Source organism: Corvus moneduloides, chromosome 13, assembly GCF_009650955.1.
Source record: "Corvus moneduloides isolate bCorMon1 chromosome 13, bCorMon1.pri, whole genome shotgun sequence".
Classification (NCBI taxonomy): Eukaryota; Metazoa; Chordata; class Aves; order Passeriformes; family Corvidae; genus Corvus; species Corvus moneduloides.
In genome coordinates this window covers 20,725,818-20,740,569 of record NC_045488.1, presented here as the reverse complement: position 1 = coordinate 20,740,569, position 14,752 = coordinate 20,725,818, and the positions used below count along the sequence as shown (strand labels likewise).

At 48.9% G+C, this 14,752-nt stretch overlaps 1 protein-coding gene across 3 annotated transcripts in view; it reads right to left on the bottom strand.

The window, feature by feature from the left end:
* Positions 1 to 10,248, bottom strand: part of ALPK3 (alpha kinase 3) — a 33,321-nt gene extending 23,073 nt beyond the window's left edge. The window contains exon 1 of one of the 3 annotated variants that reach the window (XM_032122876.1): positions 9,999 to 10,248. In XM_032122876.1, coding sequence (XP_031978767.1) covers positions 9,999 to 10,141 — 143 coding nt within the window. In that variant the 5' untranslated portion in view covers positions 10,142 to 10,248. Of the gene's footprint in view, positions 1 to 108; positions 6,716 to 9,998 lie in introns of those variants that run through there. The other 2 variants (XM_032122875.1, XM_032122877.1) reach the window with 2 other exon arrangements.
* Between the last annotated feature and the right edge of the window lie 4,504 nt (positions 10,249 to 14,752).

Sequence of the window (14,752 nt, the reverse complement as noted above, 5' to 3'; positions counted from 1 at the left end):
CAAGCCACACCGTGAATTGAAATCGAAGGCTGTAAAACTGAAATGGTCATTAACCGCACACAATCAGTGTCAGGACATTTATACAAGTAGGTTTCCAAGAAGCAGCACCTTGAGCCTTCCATGCACCATCCGCAGCATTGTGCTCAAAGCAGGTAACTCCACCACGGGAGACGTCTGGTTAAACGCAGGCGGGAGTATGGACGAGACCATCCCAATTCTCTGCTGGCAAGCAGGTGGCCTGAGCTGGGTGCCCTCTGTGTTTCCAAGGACAGCCCCTGGGAGAAGCTGAAAACTCTCTGATCACTACACATTGCCTTCCAACCAAATCACTAAGGTCTGGCAAAACATCAAAATAAAATAACAGAAGTAGACTTTACAAGAATCTACAGGTTTTGCTTTCTTTGCAGGAACATGTAGTAGCATTAACCAATTCAGGGAATGAAATCAAACACACAAGTCCTGCACAAGACATCTGGATGAGCTACTTACCAGTGGTCACCAGCTCTCCCAAAGGAGTGTCTTCAGGGACTCATGCCCTAGCCAAAGGGCCACACTGCTGGACTGTGGCAGCAGCCCCTTGCAGGCTGTAGGAAACAACCTCTGTGCATTGACCTGCAGTCAGGAACAGTTCCTCAAGCCTTGAGCTCACCCACGTGGCAATCAAAAGTCTACAACTAACAGGGACAAGCTAGTCAGCAGCATGTAAGCTCAGTGGTTTAAGTGCACTGAGGTGCATGTTATGCCTATGCAACAACCTCACCATATAGCCTTGGAAGTGACTGCAGCGTAGGCACCCCCTCTGGGATGCCCCAAGCCAGACTACCACATCCAGAGATGCTGACAGATCAAACCTTCTCAGCCTCTGTTCTGAAGACCAGTGAACCACCAAACTTCAGTGCTCTAGAATGGTGCTACAGAAGACAGCAGAAAGAACCACATGGAAGTCCACCTGAAGGTGCACCTCTTCAGGTCTCCTACCCCAAACATGTGAGTCCCAGCGATGTGGAAGCCAGCAAGACTCCAACTCTTGCTCTAAAAATGACCACAGAGAGATTCTGAAAACTGCTCCTGCCAACTGTACATTCCACCTGTGGAGGCAGAACCTCCACGTGAATAATAATGAAAAAAGTAGTTCAGCTTGAAGTCCTGACACTTCCCACAAAAAATTTCCATCAAGAAGAAAAACCTGAAGGGCTCACTGACTCTTCTCCTTCAGGAAAGCAAAGACAGCAGAAGTTTAGGACTGTTGCTCAGGAGCAGCTTTAACCCAACGAACATGGGTGGCACCTGGCCTTTTGGCAGCAGCTTCACCCTCTTCACCCCCCGCCACACGATCCTGGTCCGTTCCCAGCGCCAACTGCTGGTCATGCAGCCAAAGGATACGCAGGCTGGGTGGGATCCAGATGGGAAAATCAAATGCTCACAGTAAAAGGCTGAGGATCACTCACTCACCTGATCCATCTTTCATATGCTGTGCTGGTCCATGGGAGAAGCCAGAGAGAGAAGCTGTGTCCTTTGAGCTGTGTCCTCCTGCAACATCCCTGTGAGCTCCATGCCCTTTCTGGCACAGCTTTGCATTATCTGCCTTACTGACCAGCACCTCACCTTGTCCTCAACACTGTCAGACACCCTCAGAGCTTCCAGAGCTCAAACTGCACCTCGTGCTGCTCTCACCCTGTCCTGGCCTCCTGGGGATCCAGGTTCCTCCTCCCCACACTCCTCCCAAGCACAACCACCCCAAGTGGCAGCTGTATCCCTGGGGTGGTTCTATCCCTTGGGCTGATCCCAGGGGCAGCTGTATCCCTGTGCTCTGGGCTTACCCCAGGCAGCTCTCTGTCTGGAAGCACAACTCACAGGTTTAACTTGTCTCAAAACATTTTTCTTATCACTGCAAGGGAAAAGCATCTTTTTACCCTCCAGGAATACTAAAGACCTTCTTGAGGGAAGTTCCCAAAATCCTTGCTGGCTAGAATGCTAGTGTAGGCAGTAGTGTGGTTTTAATCATGATTTCTTGCATAAGACAAATAGGGATGTGTCTTGGCTTGGATGTAAAGAAAATAGCAAGAGGCAGAACAAAGGTTGCCTGTGCCATGAACCCCTTGTGCTCATGGATGTGATCAAACAGTAAGCACTGACAACGCTTTTTTTTTAATCCCCAGTATTAAGACAACACGGGCTTTATTCACTGCACATCCTGAGACAGTGCTGAACACTGAACTGAGGGTCTCTTGAGGAGCCTTGATATTATCAGAAGAAAAAGACCATCATGTATTAACTGAAGTTTAACCTCAATATGCTAAATTTGCTTTTCAGACTAGAGATTTAAGCCCCAGAGAGCACGATCAAATTGTGGAGGCTACAGCCAGCACAACCCCGCCTGCAGGCAGCTGGCGCTTCACTTCAGTTACGTTCCAGCATATCCATGTAGAGCTGCGACAGCACAGCTACATCAGAACCCAATCTACCCTGCTGGAAACAGGGGACTCCTGAGCAGGGCACCAGATGCTCCAGCGTGCCTGGTCTGACTCTCCTGGGACCGGGCTGTCTGTGCCCCAGGCTCCTCAGGGACTTACTAGCACACACAGCACAAGGCTCTGCTAATGAAATGCAGCATCAGCAATGGATGTGTCTCCCTCGAGCAAGCTCAGGGCCATTACAGTTACTGGATAAAGGCAAATGCTCGTGTTATCCTGAGGAACACGTCTAAAGTAGTGAATCAAGGGCTCAAGTATAACTTTTCCTTCTATTGGAAAAGTGGACTTCAAAAAGGTCTGCCCCAGGCATGTCCAGCACCCATGGGATGAAGCCTCCTTCCCATTCATGAAGAGAAGCTCAGCATTTTATAAGCTATTTCTGAAAATACAGAACTGTTCTTAAGTGCTGGACCATAGCATTATACGTTTCTACCACATCCCCTCTACCAGTCTCAGTTCTTCATTAAATTTCATTTTATCATGTGCTTTCAAACTCCTTTGGCTGTTTATCATCCTCTTAAAGGTTTTAGCCCTTCAACTACTCATAATTTTCTTTGGAAGTGAAGACAGCCTTCCCCGTTTTTCATGCACTTGCTGAATTTCAGTCTTGCAAGGGCAGGATGCAGAACTGTCAACACCACTCACTTTTTTTAACCACTCAAGTTGATGGTCTGGGCTGGTACATCACCCCACTGGCACTGAAAAGTTAACTGCTTGAAAAACATAGATTTTCAGTCTGGCACCTTTTCCAATCCTCTCCTGCAATCACTCCATGAAATTACTCTCTTTTGGTATTTCTTTACCCTGAGATAAAGAAATCTTTCTCATTCCAGTTCATTCCTCACATGGAAGTGAACAAGAGCTCAGGAGACCCTAAAATAGGCTTAACAGTGGCTCCATCCTCATATAGACAAGCACCTGGACTCGAGCTGCTTGAGCTGCAGCAGTGATCAATATTCCTCAGTACTCTTCCACAGCATGAAAATTGACCTACACAAGCTGTCCAGTGAAGGATAAAAACAGCAAAATATGTCTATGACAGCAAACCAGACAATTCCAAGTTATGTTTTGAGGGAATCAGCACTGCCCGGAGAGCCGGGCAGCCTGTCCATCCCAGGAGCTGGACAGAGGGACTGGCAATTCCCTACAGACACTCCTCCTCACTGGCTCTCTGATCCGTCACATTATTGGGCATGTTTTGGACATGCAGACTTCCAAGTATAAGGTTTCCTATGAACTTGTCTGCCTCCAAGGTTAATACTGCTTGAGACAAATACAAGCCACTCCGAAACCCGCCTCAGCTGTCAGCAGTGAACCCTTTTCAACATCTAAAAGCCAATACTGAGGCTTTCACGTACGCATGGTTGTGCTCACGGCTGCTTTCCTGCCACGTGTCCCACTCCTTATCAAGCACTCCCTGCACACACAGAACGAGTGTGCTGGTGTTCATACACCATGGCAGGAGCTATCAGCAGGCCCGTGATAAAGCAGCTCCGAGTGTTATGTTGCTGTACAAGACACATTATTATTTCACTGACTGGAAAACAGATGTATTGAGTCTTTGCTTGTCAAGGTCACAGACCGAATCGGTGTCAGAGATGCAGAAATATTGCAATTTTTTCTGCAGGTAATTTACTATTTGCTGAGAAAAACATGGACTTGGGTATAACAATTCAGGGCTAGATTTCATTAACAGAGAAGGTGGAAAACAATCAATTAAGTTACACATTCCTGTATCAGCCTCTGTAATGCTCTGAAGATGGCTCAGATTTGTGTATTTTAACTTGGAATTATTGCTGCCTCTATGGCCCGAGTTAAACTTAGAAAGACATCAAGGAGTGAGAAATGGCAAAAAAAAGCAAAGTAAATATTGGACAATGAGATGCCCAAGAAAGGTGACATCCTCCTGGCAGCTCACTACACATAGAAAACCAAAAAAAAAGAAAATAAAATTGCCTGTAACAGCCCTTCCATCTTCCTCTTCTTGGGACCAGGCAATGCTGTGAAGTGTGAGACTGAGTCAGTGAGAGATAACAACTTCATTCACTCAAGACCTTCTTCCCCTCATCGGAAGAGAGCAAGGGTAGAGCAGGCTTTAATTCCATCTCCTGGAAACTGCCTCTGCTGTGGCATGAGAGGTGCCTTGTTTGGAGATGACCACACTCTCCCCTCCACGCAATGGTATCTCTGGCCTGGGAAACATCTCTTTTTATGAGGTTTCCAGAGACAAGCACAGTTCTCACATGTGATATACTCTGTATTTTAACAGTGGCCCTGAAGGGCATTGGCTCATCAGCCTACACACTCAGCTCTGCTTGGCCTTCTAGGGGAAATGGACATATGGACAGGAGGCTATGGAAAGGGAACTGAAAAATCTCCCTTTGGAATTGTTGGGGATTGTTATTCAGAGTGCACAACTGCCAAGAAGCCCCACTCAAACCAGACACCACACTGTGCAGGTAGTTATAGCAATGGGAAACAGACACCTCTGTCCTACAGGTCACAGGGTGTGGAGATGAGTCATTGACGCCTTTAACTTTGCCTTTCCAGTGGGTACTGGCTGTCCCTCCTTCCAGAGTTTGGGACACTTCCATCCCACAAATCAAACTGACTGAGTGCTCTCAGGTGCCTTAGCTGGAATCTGACCAGGGGGTTACACCACTCCTCGCCAAAAGCAAAGTCCCATTGATGCCTTAGGTTTTAACTTTTATATTTTTCAAATCCTGTACTGCCTAGTGTGTAACTCTGAAGTTTCTTGTGGCCTGTTAGCTACTGTTCTCTTATGCCAGGCAGACATAACAAGACACTCTAGGTTTGCTCTCCAAGCACACCTAGATTGTCCCAGGCTCCAAAATATGTAAACTAAGGCCTCTGAAGAGGAGGGCAAACTTGGGGTAGTTACATCATTAACTGGGGTTGTAATTGAAGAATTGATCCTGATATGCAAATGGACCAAACTTATAAAAGTGTGAAGAACTCGTGACCTGGGGTCCATCTTGGGAGTTGCCTCTTGACTCCCCGGGGTGTACCTTGAAGGCCCTTCAAATAAATACCTACCTTTGTTCCCTTACCCTTGTCTAGTCTCTGTTTTTAGTTGGCCATCTCAGGCATCACTGTCAGACATTACAGATGCCCAGCTGCTAAACAGGGAACTCGTCTGAACTAAACCTGCTTTTCAGGAACCAGGTGCTCCTGAGTTTCCAGCACACTTGATTATAGCAACAGATCTTTCTCCTTCATTTGATATTATGTGCAAAGCAAGAGGGACAACATCGGGAATGGCTTCCAGCCAGAAGAGACAAGTGGCAAGGCCCTCTCCTGAGCTCAACTGCCACCCCGAGCAGTCATCCAAGAAAAGATCAGAGGCAATGTCACTACACTCTATAAATATCTGCATATGATGCAGCCGTGACAGTAGAAAGATATTTGAGCAAGGAAGCAATGCTCTAACAAGACTTAGGAGCAGACACCTGCATGAGGTAAGAGGTGCTGATCACTTCCAGCAGAGAGGTTTGCCTAGCACTCAGATGAAGATTTTATATAAAATTGCATCTCTCTGCACAATACACTCTCCAGACTCACTAGTTCTTACAAAAAGGACACCTAAAAAGATGTCTTGAGAGCTGTGGCCCATGAATGCAGCTAAGGCAGACCCTGGACAGGACTGAGAGCTCCTCCTCTCACTTTGTGAAATAATTATAGGCAAGTGCTTTGAGACATAAGAGGTTTGTTTAAAAAAAAAAAACACAACAAAACAGCTACTCCAAAATAAAAAAAAAATCCAGTCAGCAGCCAGAGCAGAAGGCAAGTCACTGTGGCCAAAAGCTGTTCCTCACACTGTCCAGTATCAGGTAGGCTAAAAGACCAGCAAAGGAAAGACACTGAGCTGTTTGCTCATAGGGAAAATCCTTCCAAAAGACTAGTTCCTGAGGGCACAAAAAGTAAATACCCTGAATGCTCTGTTTAATAAAAGGATGATGTTCTCTCTATGGCCATTTTCAACATCTCTATTCTTTTGGCCCCCTTAGCACCACCTCTGGAAAATTCTACAAGTTAAAACCCAAAAAAATCATGTTCTGGTTACCCAATTCATATCCTTCAATTTACATGACAACCCTTTCCTTTGACAGGATTAGGGAGACCAAGTAAGACCATCCAAACTGCCCTTAACATAGAATCACAGAATGGTTTGGGTTGGAAGGGACCTTAAAGCTCATCTCGTTCCATCCCTCTGCCACGGGCAGAGACACCTTCCACTAGCCCAGGTTGCTCCAAACCCCATCCAACCTGGCCTGGAACTCTTCCAGGCATGGGGCAACCACAGCTTCTCTGGACAACCTGTGCCAGGGCCTCACCACCCTCACAGGGAAGAATTTCATCCTAATAGCCCAACTATCCCTGCCCTCTGGCAGTTTGAAGCCGCTCCCTCTTGTCCTGTCACTCCAGGCCCTTGTAAAGAGCCTCTCTCCATCCTTCTTTTAGGCTGCCTTCAGGTACTGGAAGGCCACAATTAGGTTACCCAAAAGCTTCTCCAGGATGAACAGTTCCAGCCTTTCCTAACAGCAGAGGTGCTCCATCCCTCTGACAATCTTGGTGCCTCCTCTGGACTTGTTCCAACAGCTCCATTGCTGTGCTGGAACCCCAGAGCAGAATGTGTTCATAAGTCACCCCAGAAGCAGGGATTTCCAACCTCAGTTTCTTTTCTTGAAGATTTTTCCATGTCTTCATGTATCTCTACCATGTTACTACACTTTCTATTGCTTTAAGAAGTGGTGAAGAGAACAGGCAAATATTTTGGTTAAACATATTCTATATAGACATATAAAGACAGAAAGAGAGAAACCTGAGAAAACCACCACATTTTCTTCGGATTGGAATATCCATTTTTGTTTTCTAACCACCAGAGCAGCCTCCCACAGCAATCCTGTTCTGCATCACTTGTCCCATTGCCTTTGTTAGCTTCAAACCCAGCAAATCCAAATCCATTCTGTGTTAAAGAGAGCTGCTCAGTGTTATCTGCTGTTCTGCATGTTGCTCATCGTGCTTTTCAAGTTCTCCTAGGCAAGCTCTCCAGATGTTCCTGGATTTAATTACACTCATAATTGTTTTCTGAAAGTCTCCTTGCTATTCCACTCACTTGCCTTCCAGAATTGTTATGATACATTATTTAATTACAACATAAAAAGCCCCACTTCATTCAAGCCCTTGCCCTGCATCTTAGACAACAGTTTCCAAAAATCCTGGCTCAAGCCTTCAGCACTTGTAGGGCTCTGCATGGAACCAGACTTTTATATGCCTCCTCCCTAACTCACTAGGGAACCTGGAAGTTGCCATGAATTCAAGGAAAGGTCAATTTTGCCATTTAGCAATTATTTAGTCACTGCTTCTTACAACAGAAGGGGCAGACAGCAGAGTTACGAGGCAAAATGAAATTGCCCTTCCCCAGGCTTTGACGATCATGTATATAAGCGGTTGGAAAAATGACCGGAGAATTTGTGGAAATTGAATGTGCTGCTGATTTAAGTGGGGCAGCACAGAGTCCCTTTGCCAGCACTGGGCTCCCACGGATGGAAATTGGGGTGCAGCCATGGCAGCATTAGACTGACAAGTTCGAGAGGTTCAGGGCTCAGAGCTCTGCAGCCATGGGCCGGATTTACCGCGCCTGAGCCACAGCCTCAAGTGGTGGTGCAGCCAAAAGACACCAGGTGCACTGCCTGCATGGGCTCTACATTGCTCCATGCCTTCCTCAGCAGACCTAACTTTGGGAATCCGGCTGGGAACACTGAAGGTATTCCTTGCAGGATGGACAAACTCTCCTTTACTGTTAAACTGATTAAAGCTGCAATTTGAGCATAGTCAAGGGAAAGAAAAGTTAAGCTGTAGGCAACCCAAACATCTCAACATCTTTATTAAAGCCTCTCTCAGCTTGTAACCTGCAGAATGGAGTCACTGGGCTCAGTTAAGAGATTTCCTGTCCATGGTATGATCTGAGGCTGCGGGCTGTGGAAGCTGTATGGGCATTTGATGGTGCTGAAGGTGTCATGGTGTGCAGCCAGTCTGCAATTAGCTCACACCCCAGCATGACATGATACCAGCACAAAGAAACTGAATTTAGGCAACTTCGCTTTGGCATTACCCCAGTTTTAACACCTGACTTCCAAGCAGCACTTTTTTATCTCTTTTGGTCCTGCGCTTATTTTTATGAATGTCTGACTCCCTGAGGCATCAATGCTTGACACGCTGGAAATGGATTATTTATAAACCATCAGCAGGGAAGAGGCACGCTCATTTGGAGAGCTCATAGACTGAAGAACATTCCCAGTGAATTCAAAGAAATTTTGAGGCTTTTTTGAATGCCTCACACAATCACTGATACCTTGGGTGCTGCTGGCATGTCACCCTGTAATTTTGTGTTTCCTAACCTCAGTCAGGCTCAGCTGACAGCATGTTTATCATACCTTTTCCCTGCGAACAAAGCCTTATTCCTACCCCAGACCCTCTGCTGGAGGCCATTCCTGACCCAGGAATGCTGATCTCATTGCTGCTCAGCCCCTATCTACATTGTAGAAATGCCTTTTTGGCAATAAGATAAGGCACCCGAGCACAGAACCCAGCGGGCCCCCTCGCTCTGTCTGGTGAACAGCTTTAGTACAATGAAGGCAGGAAGGTCAGTGCTGTTCCCTGAGTTTAACTGGAGACACTCGTGTTTGTCAGGATTTCACAATTACAGCTTGGACTGAGGCGTCACTGGGGTCTGCAGCTTTCTCATGAGGGGAAGAGGAGAGGCAGCACAGATCAATCTCTGGTCTCTGGTGACCAGGGACAAGACCCGAGGGACCAGCATTAAGCTGTACAAGGGGGGTTAAGATAGATTATTGGATATTAAGAAAGGGTTCTTCACTCAGAAGGTGGTGGGTCACCAGAACAGGCTCCACAGGGCAGTAGTCCCTGCCCCAAGGCTGCCAGAGCTCCAGGAGTGTTTGGACAACCAGCTCAGGCACAGCGTGGGATTGTTGGGGTGTCCTGTGCAGGGCCAGGAGCTGGTCTCGATGATCCTTGTGGAGAGGATATTCCATGATTCTATTCTATGATGCCACCACTTCACACACCCGCCCAGCCAAACACAATGTGAGATGCTGACAGGCCCTGCCCTGCAATAGCTGTGACACCCCCAAGCTCTCTTTGGGGAGGCGAGGGACTGGTCTACAGCACACCAGCTCCTCTGGAGACCCCGAGCCATCGCTTGGTTTTCGCCCCTGGAGGAGCTCCCCGGGGATGGCCAGGCCCATTGGCTACACCACTTCCAGGCGGCCGGCCCCGCGCTCCCTCCGAGGCCGGGGTAGCCTCACGGCTTGGGTGAGGGCCAGCCCGCCCTCCCCGCTGCACCCGCGGCCGGCCCGGCCCGGCCCGGCCCGCCTCCCCCGCCTGTCCCCCGCAAGCCCCGCGCCCGCTGTCACCGCACCCACGGCAGCGGCCAGCCCGGGACACACCCACAGCAGCGCCTTCCCACGGGCCGGCGCTCACCTGTTCTGGGGTCGGATGCCCAGCAGGTAACTCCGCCGGTCCGGCCGCGAGGCCCAGGCCGCGCTCTCGGCCTCCTCCGCCCCGTCGATGTGGCTCGTTCCCCGCCCGTAGAGGCCCGCGAGGGCCCGGCGGGTCGAGCCCATGGCCGGAGTGCGGCTGCCCTGCCCCGCGGCCGTCGCTGCCCGCCCTGTCACTCAGCGCCGCCCTTTATAGGCGCCCCGCACATGCCGCTGTCAATCGTGACGCAGCGGCCCCTGCCCGGCCTCCCCGGGCCCGCTGCCCGGCCTCCTCCTGCTGCCGCCGTCGCTGCCGGCTCGAGTCCAGCCTTTGAGGAAGAAGTGAACTTTTTCTTATACTAACCTCCCAACCGCGGGGGATTTCTCACACCTCAAAGATGTCTCTGGTGACCACTGCCAGGACCCGACGGTGCAGCATGAAGTTGTGTCAGGTTTACGTTGGATATGAGGAAAAGGTTCTTCCCCCAGAGAATGGTCGGGCACTGCCCAGGCTCCCCAGGGAATGGTCATGGCACCAAGGCTGCCAGAGCTCCAGGTGAGTTTGGACAATGCTCTCAGGCACAGGGTTGGATTGTTGGGCTGTCCTGTGCAGAACCAGAAGTTGGACTCATTGGTCCTTGTGGGTACCTTCCAGCTCAGGATATTCCATGATTCTGTGATCTCTCAGGATCAGCTACAACATCCCCCGATTCCTTGCAGGCACAAGGCTCCCACCCTGGCTGGCTGCACCACTCAGTGTGGTCATGGCAGTCACATCCTCACATTGGGGTCTCGTGACTTGGCAGCCTGTTTTTTATCCCAGAATGCCAACGAGAAAGTCTGTGATGGTATTTATTCAGTCTCCATTTAAAAAGACAGCAAAAAAGAGGGATGTAAAAGGTGGATACATGTCACAAACAATTACTAGCAGTGATTTAATACCACATGAAAATATAATGAGTAATAAAATTGGATTATTTTCTTGTTCTACCTTTCTCTTGCCTGTCAAGCTGTTGCATCATGAGCTGCAGACGTGTCAGTGGTGGCACCACATCCCTCCAGCACTGGAATGATGGATGGAGCAGATTCATCTGAGTGGATTAGCTGCCTGCCCATGGCTGCACAGCAGCGATTGTGGCAGGAGCAGGGAAATGATGGCAAATTGCTCCTTTCCAGGAAATACAACATGATTTGAGCTGGTCCTCCCTGGGCAGGAGAGGCAGCAGATGTGGCAGCAAGCAGCAGGGCAGGTGATGGATCAGTTGGTGCAGGACACTCCTGATTCCTTTTCCCCAGCAAACACTGTGATTTGGAAGGTGACTTTGGATAGGGATTGGCACCAGGGTATGCACGGACACACAGAGTGTGTGCATCACCTATACAGGTGACACAACAGTGGCAGATGATCACATTATCAGGCATGTCAGGTGCAGGATTTGTGATACCAGAGAGGATACTTGATCTTGGCAAATGCAAAGGAGATGGACCTCATAAGACATTTGGATGTGGTCCTAGGAAATATGGAGAATGGTGGTCCCAGAGGGCTGACTGAAGACTTCACCTTCACCAGGCAGTGAAATAGGAGATGAAATTGCATAAAACAAATGTAACATGATCCACGGGGGAAACCACAATACTCATTTTCAATAGGCAGCAGTGTGCTCTGTGTGAGCTAATGTCACTTAGAAATAATTCATCTCAAACAGAATACAGCAGACCCCCAAAATACCCAAATGCAGAACTCAGAGAAGGGCAGCAAGGATGAGCCAAGGTCCAGACTGGCTGCTGCATGAAGGGTACCTATGAGGACTGGGACTCTTCAGCCTGGAAGAAACTACTGAGGTGCCCATGACTGAGGTATACACAGCTGAGAAGGACAAGGAGAACAAGTCAAATTAGCAGGTAAAATAAGTGAAAGGGAGATGCTTCCTCCCTCCCCTTAGCTTTAGGCTACTCCCACACATGGCTGTGGCTGTTCACCATCAACAGGGATTAATAAAATCCACAGGACAAATCTGTGGAAAGAAAATCTCCTGAGGTTTATGCAGGATGAAGATAGTACTTTCAGTTCAAGAAATGTTTGAGCTGCATAAGAATATTCAGTGTGTGCGTGCCCTGATCTCACACCCTTTGCTCTGCTCTGGCTGCTGCCCAAATGTGGGAGGCAGGATGCTGGGCTGGGAGGACCCAAGCTGGCATTCTCCTGCTCCCGTCCCTTTCTCGGGAAGGAGAAAGAGGACTTTCAGGTCCCACACCTTCAGGAAACCTGAATTCAAGTCCCAGCCTATGAATTACACATTATTTTACCATGAGCCCAGTCTCCTGGCATATTGATCTGATGGAACAGAGCCCAGACTATCTAAGAAGCGTGTCCAGAACAGGTAGGTTTCTGCTTTGAGCCTGGAACTGTGTCTGTTCAGATTCCCCAATACAGGAAAGACACTAATATGGTGGATCAAGTCCAGTGAAGGCCATTAGAAAGATTGAAGGAGCTCAAACACCTGACATAGGAGAAGAGGATGAGAGAAACTGGGTTTTAGGCTTCAGGGAAAGACCTTGTTTTCTTCACTACCTCACAGGAGGGCACAGACTCAGAGGTGCAGACTGATGGAATGAGAGGAGAAAATGCAAATGGCAAGGAGGAAAGTTCTGATTAGATACTAGGAAAATTACTTGCCCTGTGAAGCGAATCAAGCAGTACCACAGGGACCCAAGAGGTGGGCAATCTCCACTCTGTGAGACAGTTGGCTGTGGATGGGACATGGTGCTGAGCAGCTGATTGATGTCCTGCTCAGAGTGGGGGGCTGGACCAGAGACCCCCAGAGCTCCCTTCCCACCCTGCTCATACCATGATTTGGTGCTTCACCCCGTCAGTGGAGAGAAGCCCGGATAGTGAGCACAGGTTTAGCTCCAATGTGATGAGAAAGAGCCTGCTATGGTGTTTGATCGTCCCTCCCAGATGCACAGGGGTTATGTTATATTCTTTTTCTGCCCTTGCAAGCTCTGAATGGTTGTTGTGCCCATCACTTGCTGAGACAGCTTCCTCTCACAGCATCTGCTCTCCCGTCAGTCTGCTCAGAGAGTGACAGTGCCCTCTGCTCCCAGCTCTGGGGGAAACGTGTTCAGCTGCTGGAGCCTGAGCAAGCTGGGCACAAGGCTTCAGTCCTCATTAGCAAAGCTTTCTTCCTCTGCCTGCAAATCCAGCACTGACTCACAGAGTCGCAGATGTTTTCTCACTCCTCTCACACAATTTATCCTTCCCTTTCCCATTCTGCACCCTTAAGTTCCTCCCTTTCTAAAATGACAGGCTTCTTCATGCGCTCTGACAACAAGCTCTCACCTCTGGTTCTTCCCCAAATATTCACAGATGGTGCCAGGGAAGGGCTCTGACAGAGGACGAGCACAATGGACTTTTTGAGGAGGTCTTTGGAGGAGGATTCTCTGTCCAAACCTGGAGAAACTGTCTACAGGGAACGCAGCAACCTCCAGGTATTTGAAGAGATTCTGCATCAACCAGAAGTGTTATCTTTAGCCATAGGAAAGTTCTGGGCTTTATTTAATGATAATTTTTATTAGCTACCTATGCTGCATAGATAATAATTGTGCAGCATACGCGTGACATGGAGCTGCTGGCACATACTCATTTACAATCATTCATAGATTTTCAACCTGCAAGGGTGTATTTCCAAATGCCTGGCTGGACCCTTGAGAAAATAGGAAAAAGGACAGTCTGTGTGATTTCAGACAGCTGGGGAGATGAGCACAAAGAAAGGTCCCATGCTAAGCATCACCTTTCTTGTATCCATGGAAGGAGAGGATCAGTCCTTTTTTGGAGCAGGGGTTGCTCTGGGTCACATTGGATGGACAAGGTGTAGCAGGTTTTCCTGCCTTTGCAGTGTTAGATTCTGTCCCATTCTGCACAAAGGAAAGGATGTGGAGGGAGAAAATCCTTCCTTGATCCACCAGGTGTGTTTGGTTTGGCTTTTTCCTACCACCTTCTTCCCCAGTGGTTAGAAAAGAAAAGCAGCAGGTAGAGGTGCAGCCCTCAGCCTTGCTTAGTCCCTCCAACCCTATGGCACAGCTCAGCCCTGCCCTGGGTTCCATAGAGCGTGGATCCATGAGCACTCGGCCACAACTGCTTCTCTCTGCCATCCTGATGCCCCTATTTGTGCCCTTCCATGCTGCCACCTGGGAGAGACATCCCTGATGGCCTTGCTTTTCCTTGGTCAGCCCATAGCCACTGCTACAGCATAGAGAAATTTCAGCAGCAGAGTGAGAGTCTCACAGCCTCCTCTCTAACTGGTCCATCATCCCCCTCATGCTGAAGTCTTGGTCCCCGTCACTCCTGGCACCATGGGAACCCGCTTCCTAGGACTATGAACATGGGGAGAAGCCAGCCAGATGTGAATTTCTCTGCCCTGGGAATGGGAACCTTGTCACCCCACATCCTGAGCCCAGACCGGCTTAATTCCTATGGGCTTTGTGTCACGCTGCCTTCCCAGTCACGTCAAAGTTCTTTGGGAGTGACACTCAGTCACTCCCTGGCCACCCTCTCTCCTCTACATTCACCATTTCCAGGTAATTTCCTTGTAGTCCTGCTGCCTCTGGAAGGGTGATGAGTTTTGGGTTAATGAGTCTGACCTTGTAAGTGCAAGCTACAGCACAGCACTGTGGACTCCTCGTCAGTCTGTCCTTCCTTTCTCAGAAGGGCTTGTGCAACCTCCGGAGGGCTGGCCTGGCACAACTTCCCCTGGGGCC